This window comes from Maylandia zebra, linkage group LG15, assembly GCF_041146795.1.
Source record: "Maylandia zebra isolate NMK-2024a linkage group LG15, Mzebra_GT3a, whole genome shotgun sequence".
Lineage (NCBI taxonomy): Eukaryota > Metazoa > Chordata > Actinopteri > Cichliformes > Cichlidae > Maylandia > Maylandia zebra.
Window position 1 is genome coordinate 3,105,202 of NC_135181.1, and position 21,438 is coordinate 3,126,639.

General features: G+C 40.8%; 2 protein-coding genes across 4 annotated transcripts; both read left to right on the forward strand.

The window, feature by feature from the left end:
- Window positions 1-64: 64 nt before the first annotated feature.
- On the forward strand, window positions 65-9,969 carry LOC101484552 (cholesterol 24-hydroxylase). The gene is made up of 15 exons (XM_004542232.5): window positions 65-534; window positions 600-677; window positions 768-849; window positions 1,959-2,032; window positions 3,604-3,690; window positions 3,823-3,961; window positions 4,054-4,164; window positions 5,440-5,602; window positions 5,987-6,052; window positions 7,807-7,879; window positions 7,963-8,047; window positions 8,227-8,337; window positions 8,683-8,771; window positions 8,899-8,965; window positions 9,053-9,969. The coding sequence occupies exons 1-15, from the start codon at window positions 386-388 to the stop codon at window positions 9,191-9,193; spliced, it is 1,515 nt and encodes a 504-aa protein (XP_004542289.2). The 5' UTR covers window positions 65-385; the 3' UTR covers window positions 9,194-9,969.
- Window positions 9,970-10,476: 507 nt separating this feature from the next.
- On the forward strand, window positions 10,477-20,982 carry LOC143412576 (cholesterol 24-hydroxylase-like). Of its 3 annotated transcripts, XM_076873695.1 has the most exons (13): window positions 10,477-10,602; window positions 10,816-10,905; window positions 12,835-12,921; window positions 13,102-13,240; window positions 13,405-13,515; window positions 13,607-13,769; window positions 13,967-14,032; window positions 15,746-15,818; window positions 16,325-16,409; window positions 16,494-16,604; window positions 19,279-19,367; window positions 19,534-19,600; window positions 19,688-20,982. In XM_076873695.1, exons 3-13 carry the CDS (start codon window positions 12,899-12,901, stop codon window positions 19,838-19,840), a joined length of 1,080 nt encoding a protein of 359 aa, XP_076729810.1. In that variant the 5' UTR covers window positions 10,477-10,602; window positions 10,816-10,905; window positions 12,835-12,898; the 3' UTR covers window positions 19,841-20,982. The 3 variants fall into 3 exon arrangements, 2 of the variants coding, with proteins under 2 accessions (XP_076729810.1, XP_076729809.1); XM_076873694.1 differs by lacking the exon at window positions 10,816-10,905 and having other exon boundaries at window positions 10,478-10,602; XR_013093089.1 differs by lacking the exons at window positions 10,816-10,905; window positions 19,534-19,600; window positions 19,688-20,982 and adding an exon at window positions 17,117-17,368 and having other exon boundaries at window positions 10,478-10,602; window positions 19,279-19,364.
- Window positions 20,983-21,438: the final 456 nt, after the last annotated feature.

A 21,438-nucleotide genomic window follows, 5' to 3' on the forward strand; every position in this document is an offset into this window, starting at 1 on the left:
CAGTAGCCTTTTTAAACTGTAGAGGGTTTTTGCACTTGTTCACAATGTTCGCAAAATAACAGCACGAAAGCTGTGACATTCAGTGCGTCTCCGTGGGCTCTCTTCTCTGAAGTACGCTATGTCGAACTTCCGCCTAATTAGATCTGGCTGTGTGCGGTCGGTATTTGGAGCTGCTCCCTTGTTTTTCCTCCCAAAGGGTCGCCACAGCCACGGCGGCTGGATCTCCCGTTAATGCGAGTTTAGAACGACGACACTGGGGTAAACCAGCTTGTGACTTCACTGAGGCTTGTTTGTGTCTCCCCTCGGTCTTGAACCAGGGATCCTTCGCGGTGTTATAGAAAGGATAACCATCTTTGACGCAGACGTCTACGGGATATTTCTCAGGATGGCAGTTTTCAGCTTACTTCTGTCTTTGGCTGCTCAGACGCTAACTTTTCTCTTCTTTCTGCTCGTCGTTGTGTTTCTCGGATACTGCTTGTATGTTAAACACATTCATATGAAATATGACCACATACCCGGCCCACCGACGGACAGGTAGGTAAAGTTCTCGGCACTTTTGCTGACACTGCTCGACGCTGACCACGTGATTTCTTCCCCAGTTTTCTCTTCGGACACTCAGCATCGCTTTTGAGGATAATGAAAAATGGCGGAAATATGCACCAGAAACTTCTGGAGTGGTAATTTGAACGTAAACGATGGTTGTGTGTAGGAGTGATTAATAAATAATGATAAAACGTATCATTTATGCGGTAGTATGTCTTTTACAGGGCGGATGAGTATGGGCCTGTCTACAAGATATATGCTCTGCATTACGCTGTAGTGTGTGTGTCCTGTCCCGAGGCAACAAAGGTAAACTGTGACAACAACATGAGTGTGTGCAGTAGCGGTTTTTAATACGGGCGACATGGGTCCGAGGCGGCATCGCAGTGGGGGGCGGCATCACGGGCATCGGCAAAAAATAAAAACAAATTGCTCGTATTCATGCTGCCCCGACATCATGCCAGCGCGTATTGGGAATGGCATAGGCACCGATCGGTTTTCTGTCGCCCATTTGCTGGGGCGCCAAAATAATACCACAAAATAACAGAAAATAACTTTCTCATGAAAATACGGTTATTTTCAGTAATGACAATACAGTTTGTTGCCCTAATTTTACATGGGATTTTGCCTTTTTCAAGTGCTGTTAAACATTAAATTAGGAACATTTTAATGTGATTAAACAATAAAATTAATTGTAAAAAAGGCCAATGAATGCGGCAATATGAATAATAATAATACTTAAATGTACAGAAATATACAGTTAACAGTTGGTTTAAATAATAATGGATTGCTTTCATATAGCGCTTTTTGAGACCCTCAAAGCGCTTTACAATTCCACTTTATAATTCCGCCAGAGGGGGCGCCAGAGGGAGTGTTCGCCCAGGCACGATCTGGTGTTGTTCCAGGATCAACATTGCAAGTGACCAATCAGAATGTTGTGACGTCATACTTTTGCGACTTCGGGAAAAACCGCCGTAAAACAAAAAACTTAAGCTGCGAGAAACCGCCTCTGTCCGCCGATCAACGGACCCTGACCCTAACCCTTTAATAAACGCTAAGCAGAATTGATATTGTCCTTGGAACATTGGAATTTCATAAATGCACGAATGGCTTGGCGCGCCAAAGAATAACGTCACAAGAATGTGATTGGTCACTTGCAATGTTGTTCCTGGAACAACATTTACTATGCTGTTCCAGGAACAACAACGCGACGATATCAGATCATCCGTTCGCCCAGGGCGCCAAACAGGCTAGGACCGCCGCTGAGTGTGTGAAAGTGCTTGGCACAAATCCTGCCCTTAACTTCAAAGTGTGAACTACTGACATTTTGGTTTCACTAAGCATAACTCCTGATAATATTCGTATCAAATCTTCTTTCTCTAAAAAATTTTTTTCTGTCTTTCTGCTCCTGGCTTCAGCAAATATTGATGTCCACAAAATACCCCAAAGATAAACTTGTTTATAAGAGACTTGCCAACCTGTTTGGTCAAAGGTAAGACTGCCTTATCAGGCGCTTTTTTGTAGCGATGCACCAGTTCTAAAAGGCTGTGCTGTTACTGATATCGTTTTAACTTCAGTTACTGGCTGGAATTGATCAACAAAGGCAGATATCAGTAGATACCAGTGTGATACTTTGCATTCATTTACCAATATTTAGAGGTGGAGTGAGCTTTGCAATACTCTTATTTGTTTAACACCTGGACTAAGATTAAGACTCACAGGTATAATACAGACCACCACTGTACTCAGTGTTGGGAAGGTTACTTTTGAAATGTATTCCACTACAGATTACAGAATACATGCCCCAAAATGTATTTTGTAATTGCTTAATATATAAGTAATATACTTTGGATTACTTAATATATTATCATGCCTTTTAACAACTAATGAATGTCCTATTGCTGTGTGATTTATTACTATTACTGAAGGCTACTCACCATACCATTAGCAACTAGATGTTTAAATCTTAATATAAATGAGTAACAGTAGGTGGACATTAGGTAAGGCTGCACTTTTTGCAGCGATCTCATATAGAAAACTATTCCGCGCGTATATAAAACAGGTCTGTGGCTCTGAACCGTAGTAAAGGACCTCTGGCTAATACGTCGGGTTCGTGTCGGGCTCGTAGCCAAAAACTAGCTTTACTTTGTTGTCTGGGTCAACTTTGGTAGCGAGAGACAGAGAGAGGCGTTGAAAGGCTGCTGCAACGGAACTTATTGTTTTGGAGGAAAACACGAACACGGTGTACATTCGAGTCTTAATAGCTTACTTACAACTGGGCTCGTCAGGCTCTCTGTTTGGCATTTGAGCCTCTTAATGCGTGTTTTGTTTGTTTCCACCGGTGTGGAATTACCAAAAATAGAGAGGGCAGAGCTGAACATATGAAACAGGAAAAGACCGCCGTGTAATCCCTTTATTTCAACAAAGTAACTGTATTCTAAATACCACCCTTATAAACAGTAACTGTAACCGAATACAGTTACTCATATTTTATGTTTTAAATACGTAACAGCGGTACATGTATTCCTTTACTCCCCAACACTGACTGTACTGCAGAGATGGGAATCAATGACGTACTAATACTTTATCACATACTTAAGTAGCCTTTTTCCCTCACTGTGGAGGCAGTCTGAGAAAGCTCGGTGAGTCCATCAGGATCGCGTCGTTCTGTCATGTATTCGCTGTATGGCAGGCAGGATGTGGATTCAGGAGACAGAACATAAACTCAAATCTAGCAAAAATAATCATAAAATCTCAAACAATAACTGGGCAGGAACGAGGAATCCAAACACTAGGAATTTTCTGGGAAACACAGAATAAGGTAATACGCAACCATGAGGGAAGAGGGGCAATGTGGCAATGAACAAAGGGAGACAGAGATAATATATACTCACAGGATAATAAGAGAAGACAGCAGATGGCACGCACAGCTTAAAACTATAGGAGGACCAGATAGGAACATTTAGATTAGATGCAACCTGAATGCCAACAGTAAGCAAAACTAACAGTAACTAAAACTCAGAGGAATAAAATAACGTATTTTGTCAACTGTCTTCTTTGAAGGCTCTTAGGCAACGGCCTGGCAACAGCACGGGATCATGAGCAGTGGTACAAACAGCGCCGGATCATGGACCCTGCATTCAGCAGCCTGTGAGTTTCACAGTTATCACAAAAAGACAAAAGAGTTTGTTTGTTCAACCACTGATTTTTTTCCAAATGAATTTCTGTGGTAGTTTGTTGGCAGGTTCTGGCTCCTCCGGTTAAAGCTATCATTACTTCCAGGTATCTGAGAGGTCTGATGGGAACCTTCAATGAGAGGGCAGAGAAACTGATGGATAAACTTGCAGATGTTGCTGACAGTAAAACAGAAGCTAATATGCTCCAGCTTGTCAACTATGTTACCCTGGATGTTATTACTAAGGTTTTATATTACAGTCAGTTTTACAGCTTTTACAGCAGTCTTTATCCAAATAATATTTCCTCATGTTTGTGTTTTTCCTTGATAAATCTCAGGTTGCTTTCGGGGTGGACTTGGACCTGCTGAAGAACACTTCACAGTTCCCTAAAGCCATTGAGACATGTTTGAAAGGGATGGCTCACTACATTAGAGACAACTTTTTCGAGGTATTACTTTAGTGTTTTTTGATGAGCGAGATGAGAGATGAGATAGCCTTTATTTGTCAGTTACAGTTGCCCACAACTGAGATGACAGACCTTGCCGACCGTACATAGAATACACAAACATCACATTGGGGAGACAGGTCAGGCTAGGTAGCAAGGAAAAAAAAACATCGAAATGTGTAACACAAAAGGATAATCCAGGAATGCACAGATATCAACACACCATAACACAATAAAACACAGACAAGCAACATGGGAGAGTATTCCAGTGTGTACAGCTGATCTGGGTCCACTGCAATCTTCGATTGCACCTCCAGCTGATCCGGTGTCCACATCGGATGGGAGGTAAGCATGGGAGGAGGCGTTGGATTCGGGGGAGGGAGGGTGATAGTGAGTATCAGCGTACATGTTTTGTGCGTGTGTGTGTGTGTATCCCATGTTCAACTGAGAGAAAATGTCACCACGCCCGGTTAAGCATCAGTCAACAGTCTCCAGTTGACCCAGGTGGCCTTGAATGAGGTACAAAGAGTTCGACAACAATCCTGTTATCATGGGAAGAATTTGTTGTTCCAGTCAGCTTCGACCTTGGCAGGCCTTCAGCTGGCGCCGGTGGGATAGCCACATGAGTGAAGCTGGTGAATGTTTGGGTTTAGTGCAAACAACGGCATCCAATTTTTACAGTTGGTTTAATGTCCATCACTGGTCACCAATTATCTCAATTCCCATTGTTCTTCTCCAAGATGTTATCCATATTGCGTTCAAAACACAGTCTGAGTACTCCCAGCCCTGCCAATCGTCTATCATGTTGGCCAGCCTTATGGGATTTTGAACAGCTGTAGCCGCTTCTTGTTCTTCGATAAGCCAGCTCCAAGCCAGCTCCAATCAGCCCGAACTCCGTTATCGTGGTTCCAAATTGGTAGATGTCGTTCAATGTCCTCCGTCGAGTGTTGCCAGACACACGACGCAACCGACCATGGAGTATCCGGCAGCAAACGTCTCTGCAGGACAATCGGGCTCTCCCAAGCCTAGCAGGTTGTCAATTCCATTACGGGACCAGTTGATCAAATCCATAATTCTTTAGGTTTTAGAGAACAAGACCGAGAAACTCTTTGAGGGTTAGAGTTAGACGAGACTAGACAAACACCTAGAAGCAGCAGCAGAGAAGATAAGGGAGGGAGAGGGGGAGGCGTCCGCCTCCTCCAAGAGCCAAAGAAGAAGAAAGTATGTACTGCAAGTCTTGTTGCATGGAATGTTAACTTTTTCAATCTGCCATTCCAGTTTAATCCAAAGAACAGAGGATACATTAATGAGGTGAGGGAAGCGTGCCGCCTGCTGCGCAAAACTGGATCTCAGTGGATCGCTGAGAGAAAGGCCGCCATTGAAAACGGTGACGAGGTCCCCAAGGACATCCTGACACAAATCATCAAAACTGCCAACCAAGGTTGTAATCCCTAAATTTCACATTTGAATAGACTCAGTAAGCCTTGAGCATTGATTTTAAATTGCTGTGAATAGTACACACAAGAGTAAACAAATACACTGAGTTTTTAGTTGTGGCGAGTGGAGTGTTCTTTGTTGTGGTCTGCGTGCTGATGCTGAAGAAGCGACATCATGCCGATGACACCAGCAAACTAAATAAACTGATCAGGAAGGCTGGCTCTGTGATTCGCTTGAAAATGGACACTTTGGAAGCTTTGCCGAATATAAACAGATGACTGATAGAGACATTAACACAGAAGACATTGTATCATCTGACGTGTAATAAATGAAAAAAAGAGAAGGAAGCCAAATATTAATTTATATGTCAATTTTCTTATTGTTTCAGAGGAAATCATGACTGAAGAAGATGAGGAATTTATGCTGGACAATTTCGTGACATTCTTCATTGCAGGTGAGTCTCTGTTATTTCGTGTGTCTCCAGCAGACTGTGATACTGAAGAGCATAAGCGGTTAACAAAGTAGATGGGTAGTTGGATGGATCTGTGAAATGTTACAAAATAAGTTGGATGTTGTGCTTCCTTCTGGCACACTGCAAGGCTTAACTGCCACAGCATATTCGTCCACATATATGAAGCCCCCTTCATCAAAGACTGGTTTAAATCCAAACACTGAACCTTGGGGTACACCAGAAGTGACCGGGAATAGACGAGAGTGGAATGCTTTCAGTTGAATAAACTGGGAGTGGTCAAGGAGCTATGGTTGTAACCAGGTCAGGGAGCTGAACAGGATGATGAATGAGTGACTGGACCAGAGACTGGACTACAGACTGAACTGACTGGAGTGGGTCAGAGATGCCGAGAGAGGAAAGTCTGCTTAGAAGGACAGAATGAGAGATCGTGTCGAAGGCTGAGCTCAGATCCAAAAGGACGAGAATGGTGAGAAGACCAGAGTCAGCTCCGACTCGAAGATCATTAGTGACTTTAAATAAAGCAGTTTCTGTACTGTGACATGAACGAACACCAGACTGAAATCTCTCGTAGATGTTATTATTATCCAGGTGTGAATGAAGTTGAACTGCAACTACTTTTTCAAGTATTTTATAGATGAAGGGTAAATTAGAAATTGTACGGCGGTTGTTAAAGTTGTTAGGATCTAAAGAAGGTTTTTTCAGCATGGGAGTGACTGAAGTCTGTGAAGGTTCTCAGTCATCCAGCTCATCGTAGTCAAAGGAGCTTGCAAAGAAGGGCGTCTGGACTTCTTTAAGTTACTTGAAGACGTTTCACCTCTCGTCCGAGAAGCTTCTTCAGTTCTAAGGTCAAATGGTGGAGAGTCCCAGATATAAACCTAGTGGGAGTGACCCCCCACAGAGGGACAAAAGGACCCCCTGATGATCCTCTTTGTCTCAGGCGATTAGAGGATCATCAGGGGGTCCTTTTGTCCCTCTGTGGGGGGTCACTCCCACTAGGTTTATATCTGGGACTCTCCACCATTTGACCTTAGAACTGAAGAAGCTTCTCGGACGAGAGGTGAAACGTCTTCAAGTAACTTAAAGAAGTCCAGACGCCCTTCTTTGCAAGCTCCTTTGACGAAGTGACTGAAGCAATCTTGACTAAGGAGGGGACGACACCGGTGGTGAGTGAAGAGTGAATGATAGCAGAGATGAGTGGGAGTAAGGAAGAGAGGCAGGATTTCACAAGCCCTGTAGGCATAGGGTCAAGATGACATGTGGCAGGCTTTGAGTTACATATAAACTCAGAAATATCAGATAAATCAGGAAGATGGAAAGTGGAAAACGGCTCAAAATAGAGAAAAGGTTCTGGAGAGGGGGTAGACACAACAATTGAACTGAGTTGCTGGTGGATGTTATTGATTTTTGTAGTCCAGAGCAGCATCAAGGAGTTACAGGTTTCTTGTGCCTTGTTGATTCGAGTCTTTATGCTGAAGTACATGGTATTTGTAGATTTCTGCATCAACAGGAATCTAAATAATGGCTTGCTGCTATCATGAGTGTGCAGTGCTCTTGGCTTCACCGTCTGAGCTGTCTTTTGATTGTGACCCCTGGTTTCAAAAATGCTAAGCAATGGAGGAAATGCTAAACTTGAAACTTGAAAAACAGCAGCTTCTTTTGTATATAGTGTATGTTGTAACATTTTATTGAGCTTCATGGTGGTAATATTCAATTTTGATACATTTGTGCTATTTCAGGCCAAGAAACAACAGCCAATCAGCTGGCGTTTTGCATCATGGAACTCGGAAGACATCCTGATATACTGGAAAAGTAAAAAGTCAAAATATAGCACATAACAGTTTCCATTAGAACAAGTGAACTTTGGTTTCTTATGGAGTTTTCTCATTTCTCAGAGCGAAGAAAGAAGTGGACGATGTTATTGGGATGAAACGTGAAATAAGCTACGATGACCTGGGCAAGTTGGTCTACCTGTCACAGGTACATGTGGCAATTTGAAAATTGTGGTAATGTTTTTAGTGTGATTTGTAATCTCATGTTCACCCATGGATTCAAAATTAGTCAACTAACAATGAAAGACTGTATCAACAGTAAACTTAGGCTCTCAGTCTTGTTTTTATAAAACAAGATGCACCATAAACGTTGTAATCTTCCCCCAGGTGCTAAAAGAGACTCTGAGAATTTATCCCGTGACTCCGGCCACATCTCGTGATATTGCTGAAGACATGGTCATTGATGGTGTCCACATACCTGGAGGATTTGTTGCTGTAGTGAGTCATAGATATTTTTTTTTATGTGTTTCTAGCTTCAAAGCAGAAAATAAACTTCTGTTTTATATAATTATAAATAATAATGGATTGGATTTATATAGCGCTTTTCAAGGCACCCAAAGCGCTTTACAATGCCACTATTCATTCACTCTCGCATTCACACACTGGTGGAGGCAGCTACAGTTGTAGCCACAGCTGCCCTGGGGCAGACTGACAGAAGCGAGGCTGCCATATCGCGCCATCGGCCCCTCTGGCCAACACCAGTAGGCGGTAGGGTAAAGTGTCTTGCCCTACAAGACAGTTACCTGGAATCAAGACGAATAAATAACCTATTCTCATATTTAGTTCAGCTCCTATGTGAGCGGGAGACTGGAGAGATTCTTCAAGGATCCACTGAGATTTGATCCAGACAGATTTCACCCAGATGCTCCCAAGTAAGAAAAACACTGTTTCACCATGCTGACTTTATTACGTTTAATGTTTGCACACACTTTATTATCTCAGACTAAATGAGTGAAACGGTTCACAGTAACTGAGGCTGTCTCTCGTCTGTTCATCAAGGCCTTATTACTGCTACTACCCCTTTGCCCTCGGTCCTCGCTCGTGTCTGGGAAAGAACTTTGCTCAGGTGAGGATGACAGCGTAAGTCAACATGAAGACCCGCTCACCTATAAACACACTGACTCATCTCTGTGGGCGCTGTTGTGTTTTTTAGATGGAGGCTAAAGTGGTGATGGCCAAACTGCTCCAGAGGTTTGACTTCACTCTTGTGCCGGGACAGACCTTTGACATCCTGGATGCTGGAATGCTCAGACCTAAGAGTGGAGTAATTTGCTCTTTCGCTCACAGGGAATAAAAAGAATAAATGGCCATAAAGCACCAATACATTAGAAGAGGTCATAGTAGTCTATAGAGTAAAACTGGGCTTTTATTCATATCTAAAACTGTCACTTAAAAAAGAAGAAGAAAACCTTGTAATGAAAACAATAATGGTGTGATTTAAATACATAGCATATTCATATGAAGTTATGTCGTGTTTTTTATTTATTACAATAATGAATATAAAACTACTTGTTGGCCAACAGGGAGTCTGTAGAAACTGTGCTGCTGTTGGCTGAAGACAAAGGAAGAGTAAAAGGGGAAGGTATGTTTGGAGGCAGAGAGAGAGAGAAGGTAGGAGTGGAGGTGAGAGTAGGAATTTAAAATGTAGGGACTATGACTGGTGGAGGTGGTGTGACAGAAGAGGATCCTAGGGATGGAATGAGGTGGAGGCAGATGATCTGGAAACTACTAAAGGAAGCAGGAAAAAGAAGAGGAAGAAATCCTTTCTGATGCAACAACAAAAGGAGTCTTGTGTCTGTGCGAATGACCAGATCTTTTGCTTGATAGGCAAATGTGTTAACCACTACACTTCAGAGCCACCCATTACAATAGTCAGTATATAGAAACATTTCTGAGGGGCGCTGGTCTCTAAGGTATTGCCATTTGTTACTTTTATACACTGCTGATATATATTTTTTAGTTTATATTATGTAGTTGCTTTTTCATAGCCATTGAACCACAGAAGCTTTAGTGTCTGTAACTAATTTAAGCACAGGTTTTATGTAAATGAAAATAAAACTGAAACTTTAATGTTTGTCAGTGTGATGTTATTTGTGTTTGCGGTGTAGTGATTTCTTATGTACCCAACTTGCTCTTTTAATGCAATTACCAACAGTGTACACATGGGGGCGCTAAGCTCCTGCACAGAAACCTGACTTTTAAAGCAGAGGCAGCACAACAACCACGATCAAGACTATCGATTAAAATGTTATCCAATAAAAGATCAGTTTTATTAAACGATTCAAAATCACAGATATAAAACAAACACTCAATATACCTACAATATTGATCGATTTCCCCGCGCGCAGTCGATCTAGAGCTTGATTGATTCCTCCATTAAAACTCGTGTTCACACTAATAAGTCCAGCAGCACGCATTAAAAACCGGCACCTACCATAATAAATTATTAGATCTGCAGACTGCAGATCTAATAATTAATCTCCAAAGGTCTGGAACTTCCCACAGAAGACCACTGACCTCCCCTCACACACCCACTACCTTTTAAAGCTCCTGGGCCAATCACACGGCAGAAGTCAGCGAACTGTCAAGGGACACTTGTTACACACCTTTAACACGGACGTCTCCGGGACATTTTCCAGGATGGCACTTTCCAGCCTGCTTCTGAGCCTGGCTGCTCGGGCACTTACGTTTCTCATGGTCATGGTAATTTTGGGCTTTAATTATTTCTTTGAGCTTTTCTTTTTCCAGGGTGGAATGATTGTACAGCATACTACGCTGCTGACTCAATAAGAATTGAGTGCACAAGTTAGAATTTATTTAGGGTTAGGATATATATACATACATTCATAAATGCTTTAATTGGTGGTGAAGTTTCTGCAGTGTACAAGAAAGTTAATTCTGTTCATCTGGACGTAGTGTTTTCAGCTGGAGTGTAGTTGTCACGTCCGGTGTGGCAGACGTGTGGAGTTTGTAGAAAGGACCCAAAAGGCGGCAGCTCTGGTGCAGGTGAGTATTTATTTACAGGAGTGGGTAAAAACAGCAATGGTGGGTGAACATAAAACTGGAAAACCTAAACTGGGCAGAGCTAAGAAAACAAACCTGAACGAAGATGCAGGGAGGTCCGGGGAAATACATAGGGAGACCGAGGGGAAACAACACAGACGAACCAGCAACGACTAAGACAGAAGACACGACTTAAAAACACTCAAAAAACACAGGGAGATTACACACAGGTGGGGGACACAGCTGGGAGTGATTAACGTGACGAGACTAGGGAGGCAAACTGAAAACAGTGCTCGGACTTATATCCAACAATGATGAGACAAACTATAGGACAGAGGTGCAACAACTAGAGTCATGGTGCCACGACAATAACTTGGTCTTAAACACCAAAAAGACCAAGGAGATCATTGTAGATTTCCGGAAGAGGGGCCATAACAACCATCTGCCTCTCTTCATTGGCAGTGAGGCGGTGGAGAGGGTGAGCAGTTTTAAATTCTTGGGGGTAACTGTGACCGAGGACCTGTCCTGGGGCAACCATATCACCTCAGTTGTACGGAAGGCCCAACAGCGCCTCTACTACCTGAGGAGACTGCGGAGCGCACACATTCCCAGATCTCTGATGTTGAACTTCTACAACTGTGCCATCAGCAGCGTTCTGACGTATGGATTTCTAGTGTGGTTCCCCAGCTGCACCAAGGCCGATCAGCAAGCACTCCAGCGGGTGGTGAAAGAAGCTGGCAGAATTATTGGAACAAGTCTGCCAGAGATCAGTAATATCTTCCCCACTCGCTGTCTGAGGAGGGTGCACAGTATCCTGCGGGACCAACATCACCCTGCGCGCCACCTTTTCCATCTGCTGCCCTCAGGGAGAAGGTACAGGTCTATACAGGCCAGAACATCCAGACTGGCCAACAGCCTGTATCCACAGGCTGTGAGGCTCCTGAACTCTCTGCCCCCCTCTCACGGACAATAACCATATCCAACTTCTTAATAGCAATGAACTGGTCTGCATTGGTGCATCATATCTTTATTCTCTTCCCCCTCCTGCCCCCCCCCCCCTCTTTCTTAAATAGATAACTATCATATCTGATATCATATCTCACAGTACAATAATATTGAATGGGTTGCATTGTTGTATTTTGTCATGTTTCTCAGGTCTTTGTCTGAATTTCTACGAACATTATTGCTAAGGATTGTCTTATTGCATTGGAGTCACACTGGGTTAAATATGTACACTTGGGTTTTAAGGGGTATTTATTATTTTCTTCTTTTTTTTGGGTTGTATGGAAGCCCCAAACGCAATTTCATTGTTCTTGACAATGACAATAAATAAATAAATACTAAATACTAACACTCACATAAGACGCAGACCTTCAAAATAAAACAGGAAACACATACACGCAATGACACAACACACAAACTTCACACAGACTGGGGAACACATAGGAACATGAAAATAAAACCCAGAATAATAATAACTACTAAAACAAAACACGGAGTCACAAACTCCGGATCATGACAGTAGTGTATGTAGATATTTGAAGATGTTTGTATAATTTTGACCCACTGTGAAATTAATTTACACTTGTGAAGCCAGTTATATACTGCACAGTCTTTCCACCCCAGAGAAAGAAACGTTCAAAGAAATCATTAAAACATGAATTGACATTCATGCCAATGATTAATATATGTAAACATCTGACCACAAGTAGTTTGTATTTATGTATCCATACATTACTGTTCAAACTAAATGCAACTCAGCAGTAACTTAACATGCTGTGTAGCCATGCTAGCAGCAATTTAACTATGATAATAATAAAACCTGCTGTGTGACAATGTAATCTGTTGAGCTCCTGACTTTTACAGAGTTAAAATCATTTGTGTTGCAATCATATTTTGCTATTTTTATTAATTTTCTCAATATCTTTTCAGGTTCTTTGGAAATGGCCTGGTAACAGCACGGGATCATGAGCAGTGGTACAAACAGCGACGCATCATGGACCCTGCGTTCAGCAGCCTGTGAGTTTCATAGTTGCCACATAAAGACACAACAGTCTGTATGATTAACCACTTGTCCAGGGTTGGAAACATCTCCCTTTTTTTTTTCTGTGCAACATTATCCTTTAATGAATTTCTGTGATGGTTTGTTGGGATGTCCTGGATGTGCTGCTTCTCCGTCTAAAGCTATCATACTTCCAGGTATCTGAGAGGTCTAATGGGAACCTTCAATGAGACAGCAGAGAAACTGATGGATAAACTTGCAGAGCTTGCTGACAATAAAACAGAAGCTAATATGCTCCATCTTTTCAACTGTGTCACCCTGGATGTTATTAGTAAGGTATCATAGTCAGTTTTACAGATGCAACGTGGGGTTTTTTTTGTTGTTTTTTTCATAATTCTGATGAAGGCACAAGCTTTTACGTTTGTTTTAATTTACTGTTAAAAAGTTTCTAAGCGTGTTGTAAGTGTGAGTGCAGGTCCATCCGTGTCTTGATATTTCAGGTTGCCTTCGGGGTGGACTTGGACCTCTTGAAGAATAGTTCACCTTTCCCTAAAGCCATTGAGACATGTCTGAAAGGAATGGTTACCTATGTTAGAGACATATTTTTTGAGGTATTACTTCAGCGTTTGTTGTTATGAAGTATGTCTGCCAACAACATTGTTATCAGGATGCCAGGCTAAACCCTTCAGTCTGCCATTCCAGTTCAATCCAAAGAACAGACGAAATGTTAATGAGGTGAGGGAAGCGTGCCGCCTGCTCCGTACAACTGGAGCCAAGTGGATCAGTGAGAGAAAGGCCGCCATGCAAAACGGTGACGAGGTCCCCAAAGACATCCTGACACAAATCATCAAAACTGCAAGCCAAGGTTGGAGTTCCCAAATTTCACATTAGACTAGACTAGAGCAATATTTTATTCTCTTTGTGACGAGACAAAGTGAATAGAACAAATGTGACCCACAGTTTTTGATGCCTTCTCAGTTCGGTGCATGTGGTTTGTAAGTAATGTTGGAAACCAGGAGAAGTTAAATATCGATGTATCTGTCCATTCTCTCCTCATTTCAGAGGAAAACATGACTGAAGAAGATGAAGAATTTATGCTGGACAATTTTGTGACATTTTTCATTGCAGGTGAGTCTCTGTTGTTTCAGCTTTGATGTGTGAAATGCAGCTGGAAGCTCCTTTGTAGCGTCAGACGAAGCTCACTGCACTGAAGAGTGTGTTTTATTTTCAGTTTTACACAATGTGGCCACTGTTGTCTGTGAATTGTTGTCACGTGTTCACTTAGCATGGACAAAACTGTCCTTTCTTATCCAGAGGGGCTGCATAATATCTGCACACACACACTGTGTCACACAACTCTAGTTCCTGTGTTACTGACAGAGATGGGCAGTAACGCGTTGCTTGTAATGCGTTACTGTAATCCGATTACTTTTTTCAAGTAACGCGTAAAGTAAGGGATTACTATTGCAAAAACGGTAATTAGATTACCGTTACTTTCCCGTAGGAACGCTGCGTTACTGCGTTACTAAAACCGTGATTTATTTTTTTTTGCGAGAATGTCTCATGACACTGACGTAAGCGAGTGCAACGTTCGTGGCAACAGCTGTGTGCATCAACAATGGATCATATATCGAGTGCGGGAGAGAGTATGAGCGTGCAGCGTTTAAAGCGTGGAAGTACTGACCTTACTTTGAGTTTGATTCCATAAAAAGTGACAAAAACATTAGTGTCCATTGTGCGTGGGAAGAAAACTTCTTTTTACAGCGAAAAAAACCCCTAAACTTCCAAACAAGCACCGAGTGCGCAACGACGTAATGGGAAACTCACAGAGAAACTCGCGGATTCTTCCACTGACCGCTGCGGCACACCTGCACCAGGGTAAACCTCCGCCTGCCCCACTCCTGCTTTACAGGTGGAAATAGAGCAACAGGACCGCTGAGTCTTTGACTTTATTTATTTTCTGCTGTGTTTTACTTGCATCTATTTGAAAGACTGAGTGTAAACACACACAAAAAATTATTTTATGAGCTGGAATGTGCAGAAAATAGGTTTAAATGTTAAACAAATTTCTTCCAGTCAGAGAATGTTGCATATAATTAAATTTTTGCTTGATGCATAAAGTTAAAAGATTAAAACTAATAAAACAAGTTTTAAAAAGATGCTTTTCCATTTGATTACATTTTGTATGATGGATTATGCAGAAAAAGTAGAATTGGGCTGAAAGATCTATCGCTGTATCACCTATTCAGGTTGCAAATCGTGTTTTTAAAAAGTAACTAAGTAACTAAGTAATTAATTACCTTTGAAAATAAGTAATCAGTAAAGTAACGGGATTACTTTTTTGGGGGAAGTAATCAGTAATTAGTTACTGATTACTTTTTTCAAGTAACTTGACCAACACTGGTTACTGACTGTTTGTCTCAAATTCCCCCCCCCCCCCCCAAAAGAAAAAAATGTGTATATATATTTATTACTCTGTAAAAGATGCATGACAGACCTGACCACGTTTCAACACTTTTCAGCATTTCTTCTTTATTTCGGTTGTCATTTACAACTCGGATGCAGCTTTTAAGCTGTCAGCCAAACACACCAACAACAACTCACCCAAGACACCAGTCCAGACTTAAATGCAGTTGAGGTGTTATGAGCTGATGGCACTCAGGTGTGTCCGCCTTCCCCATAGCCGCGCCACAGACCACGCTCCGCCACATACTCTTTTCAAACTTTGTTTGTGACAAGGACGATAACATTTGCAAATGAATAAAATAGCAATCAAGAAAAAGAAACGTATGATTTATTTTTGTTACATGACGCATTATTGACAAACTGGCAACATTTTAGGCCAAGAAACAACAGCCAATCAACTGGGTTTTTGCATCATGGCGCTTGGAAGACATCCTGAAATACTAGAGAAGTAAGAAGTCAAACAGAACTCAACAATTTACACTTTCTATTTACAACTTTCTATATCTTTGCATGAATATAACCTGAAACATCATCTGATTGAACCTATAAGTAAAGAGGACTTAAACAAAAGTCTGTGAGATCTTCAGAAAGCTTCTTGCCGTGACACACTTGTTGTACAGTCAGTCTGATAGATCCAGTTCTTACAATCAGTGTGTCCCTCAGATCTGACTGTCAACCCGTTGTGTGAAAACAACTTCTTCTAATTTGATCCATCAAAATATCAAACATCAAAAATATTCCCAATCCTGAGATTATATAAATCTCAAGCCCACAGACATTTATGTAGATGTGCATTTTTCTCTATAAAAAATGTAGTTTTACATCTGTTTCTACATATTTACTCCTATGACCTGTGTTAACCTCTAAAGATGATTTAGGTAATATTTCTGCAGTTACAACTGTGTAATATATAGAGTGAATTTTGGTTTTCTAAATTGTATTTTTATTTCTTAGAGCGAAGAAAGAGGTCGATGATGTCATTGGGATGAAACGTGACATAAGCTATGACGACTTAGGAGAGCTGGTCTACCTGTCACAGGTACATGTGGTAAATTTAGTTATTCATTTATTTATTTTAATAACTCACCCAAAGTGTGCACTTCTCATTGTAACCTTCCTTCAGGTGTTAAAAGAGACTCTAAGAATTTACCCCCCAGCTCCAGGCACGTCTCGTGATGTTGCTGAAGACATGGTGATTGACGATATCCACATACCCGGGGGATTTAGCGTTGTTGTGAGTCATTTTCTTTTTAATATGTTTGTAAGTCTAAATGATAACTACATACTAAAGACAACAAATATATGAAGCAAGATATATGGAGTTATGTAGCGAAGAAAAAAAGATAATTAACTCTAAATATGTTTTATAGATTCCTGAAAGTAGCCACTGTTAACTTTGTTGACAGCGCTGTAAACTCTTGGCCTTCTCTCAATAAGCTTCATGATGTAGTCACCTGTTAGCTGATTGGTTCTCGCCATTATATGAATTCTAAGTAAAGAAAGTCTGTCAGTCAGTCCGGAAAATTGCTAAAACTTTGAATGTGTCCCCAAGTGCATTCACAGAAACCATCAAGCGCTACAATGAAACTGGCTCACTTGAGGAGCGCACCAGGAAAGACCAAGAGTCTCAATTTAGTATTCTAAATTGGAGGCACACTGAACCAGCATGGCTAACACAGCATCCTGCAGTGCCATGCCATCCCATCCAGTTTTTGTTTAGTTGGACCATCATTTATTTTTCAACAGGACAATGACCCCAAACACACCTCCAGGCTGTGTAAGGGCTGTTTGACCAAGAAGGAGAGGGATGGAGGGCTGCGTCAGATGGCCTGGCCTCCACAGTCACCTGACCAATGGAGATGGTTTGGGATGAGATGGACCGCAGAGTGAAGGCAAGAGAGTCAACAAGTGCTCAGCATCTCTGGGAACTCCTTCAAGACTGTTGGAAAAACATTTGACTTCAAGAAGCTCATCGAGAGAATGCCAAGAGTGCAAAGGGTGGCTATTTGGAAGAATCTAAAATATAAAACATGTTTTGAGTTCTTTCGCACTTTTTTGTTTATTACATAATTCCATATGAGTTCATTCAAAGTTTTAATGCGTTCAGTGAAAATCTGCAATGTAAATACTCATGAAAAAAACAGAAAAAAACATTGAATAAGAAAAGTGTCCAAACCTTTGACTGGTAGTGTATGTATAAACTGTCACAAAGTTGTCAGAAAAACATAAAATTAATACTAGTCTTTTGTCTGGTCAAGTACCTAGGGAATTTAAGCATGCAGTCATACATCCTTTACTTAAGAAACCAGGCTTAGACAGTTCAGTCATATCAAATTTTAGACCCATCTCTAAGCTTCCCTTTCTTAGTAAGATTCTGGAAAGGATTGTTTATACTCAGTTGATGGACTACTTGAATGACTCTAAATTGTCAGAAATCTTTCAGTCCGGCTTTAAGCCATTCCACAGCACGGAGACAGCCCTCGTAAAAGTTATGAATGACATCCTGATAGCGACAGACCGTGGTAAATATGCAGTGCTGGTCTTGTTGGACATGACAGCTGCATTTGACACTGTGGATCACGATTTGCTGATCTCCCACTTACAGCACTGTGTGGGAATTACTGGTTCGGCACTTTTGTGGTTAAAGTCCTATCTTTTAAATAGGACATTTTGTGTTAAGTTGGGGTCGGCTTCATCCTCTGTGGCCCCTCTGCTTTGGGGTGTTCCACAGGGATCTATTCTTGGGCCGTTATTGTTTTCATTGTACCTCTTGCCTCTTGGCGCGATTTTCCGAAAGTATAAAGTGCCATTCCATCTATACGCAGATGACTGCCAGCTCTACTTACCTTTTAGTCATTCTGATAGTCTCCCAACTGGACCTCTGCTTGACTGCCTTACTGATGTCAAAGCATGGATGGCAAAAAACTTTTTAAATTTTAATGATCGGAAGACAGAAGCAATTTTATTTGGCCCAAATCGTTCTTCTCATACTCTGGATGTTGATCTTGCAGCTTTGACTTCCCAACTAAAGAGTTCGATCACAAATCTCGGAGTTAAAATTGATTCTGCACTCACCTTTGATGACCATGTAAACGGGGTGGTAAAATCAGCATTTTATCACCTCAGACGTTTATCAAAGGTTAAGCCCTTTCTTTCCAAGCGTGACTTGGAAAGCGTTATTCATGCCTTTATTACCTCACGTTTAGATTATTGTAATTCTCTTTTAACAGGGGTTGGGCAGGGCACTTTGTCACGCTTGCAATTAGTGCAAAATGCTGCGGCACGATTTTTAACTGGCAGAAGAAAATTTGATCACATCACTCCGATTTTGGCCTCTTTACACTGGCTTCCAATTGAATTCAGGATCCGTTTTAAAGTCCTTTTATTGGCTTTTAAATCTCTAAATGGTCTGGCACCTGTTTATTTGTCTGACTTGTTGAAGCCCCACGTCCCCACTCGTTCCCTTCGGTCAGCTGAGCAGTTGCTGCTTTCGGTCCCAAAGTCACGGCTGAAACTTAGAGGAGACCGAGCGTTCTCTGTTGCCGCGCCGATGCTTTGGAATAACCTTCCTCTCCATATTAGACAGGCTGCATCAGTGCCAGTTTTTAAGTCTTTATTAAAAACCTATTTTTATTCCCTGGCTTTTAACTCCGTGGGTAACTGACATTTTTATTGTTTTTTAACTTTATTGCTATGTTTGGTTTTATTATTATGTGCATATTAGTAGTGTACAGCACTTTGGTCTACCAAGTGTGTTTTTAAAGTGCTATATAAATAAATAAATGATGATGATGATGATGATGATGATGATGATGATGATGATGATGATGATAAAAAATGAGGTCTTATTCAAGCAATTACAAATACATTTATGGTTAAAATGTAAAATTAAATCTTCTCATATTTAGTTCAACTCCTATGTGAGCGGGAGACTGGAGAGATTCTTCAAGGATCCACTGAGATTTGATCCAGAGAGATTTCACCCAGATGCTCCCAAGTAAGAAACACACTGTTTCACCATGCTGAAACAGTGTGTTTAATGTTTAAACATAATGTTTAAACATTAAACATTATGTTTAATATTTGCACACACTTTATTATCTCAGACTAAATGAGTGAAACGGTTCACAGTAACTGAGGCTGTCTCTCGTCTGTTCAACAAGGCCTTATTACTGCTACTACCCCTTTGCCCTCGGTCCTCGCTCGTGTCTGGGACAGAACTTTGCTCAGGTGAGGATGACAGCGTAAGTCAACATGAAGACCCGCTCACCTATAAACACACTGACTCATCTCTGTGGGCGCTGTTGTGTTTTTTAGATGGAGGCTAAAGTGGTGATGGCCAAACTGCTCCAGAGGTTTGACTTCACTCTCGTCCCGGGACAGACCTTTGACATCCTGGATGCTGGCACACTCAGACCAAAGAGTGGAGTGTTGTGCACTTTGAGTCACAGGGATTACAAAAATAAATGATCTTAAAGGACTTTACATAAAAAGTTGTCTATTTTTGGTCCCTGAGATATATTAATATAGGGAAAAGAAAGTACAGCTTCAACACTATGTCTCAGTTTTGCTACATGATTTAGAAATGCTTCTTTAGTAACTGAAATCAGCACAACTCTTTGAGTCTAAATTGTAGAAATAAATGTGTAAAAAGATCCTTGTCAAGAACAGAATGGATTTTCTCTTTTAAAAATTTTATTTTACTGAGGACTTTTTGTTTTTGTTGCTGTTTTTGTTTTTACAATAACAAAAACCCTAAACTTTCTGTAGTAGATGTTGAAAAATAGAAACTTTTCTGTCCTTAAATTGTTTACTTACTACTGAATTTCATTGCCGTAATATTAATGGCCGTAGGCCAATTTGGCCCCCGGGCCTCATGTTTGACACCTCTGGTTTAAAGGGTAAAACTGATTTGATTTTTATTCCTGTCTAAAACTTGTGATTTAAAAAAAAAAAAAGAATTTAAAGAAAAAATTGTGTCATGTATGAACTACACTGTAAATTCATATGAAATGAATGTAATCATGCTTATGTCTTCATTATGATAATATATATGGTAACATCATGGGGAGTGCTGGTATAATAACGTTTGCACTTAGCATTTTAATCTTGCACAAAATCATCACATAGTTTGATGTGACTTTTTTTAATAACCAGTGAGCAAAGGAACCTTTTGTGCCTGCATAGCATCCAAGATTTTCATAAAAGTGCTGCATGTTATGAAAATGAAAATAAATTTTGAGATCCCACAGAATTTTTTTTTGTTTAAGTCTGCATGCTTCCAAGATGCTGTGCCATCCTGCTACAAATCACATCATCCCAGCGCCAAAGAAACCCTCAGTCACCTGCTTAAGTGACTATAGCCTTGACATGATGACACGATTGTTCCACAGATTTTTGTATAAATCCTATTAACCCTTTAAGAACTACCATAGAACCAAGTCCGCCAGAGCTTATATTATATTTTTACATGCTGTGGAGCCATTTCTGGGAGCATTTCAAGTTGATATACATCAATACAACCATTATAGCCCAAATTATAATAATATGCATGCATTAAGTGCATTACATAAATTGCAAAAAAGTGCAATAAACTACAAAAAATTTGAAAATTGTTTTTGTTTTTTTAACATATATTTCTAGTTAGAGAAATTTATGAGGCTTATCCCTCAAAACTGCAAATACAATAAAGTTGCACAAAATAGTTTCCCACCACAGGAAATTTATTTTAAATGTCTTCATATTTTTATTTTTGAAATACACCAATTTTTATATACTGCAGGAAAAATGAAAATGAATATTATAATGCAAATTTCAAAAAAAAAAAAAGCATATGCATCAAAATAAACTATTTTCAGCAGTGCACCTAACCCTAACCCTAAGCATCCCAGAAACGACACAGAAAGTCATAAAGTCAAACATAACTTTTAAAAACACCAGTATAGGCTCATAAAGCCCTGATGGTAAAAAAAAAAAATACATTTCCGCAAAATAACGTCACTTCCGGTCTTAGGCAAGTCATGGCGGACATGCGATAGTTCGCGCTGATGGACATAGGAAGTGTTACA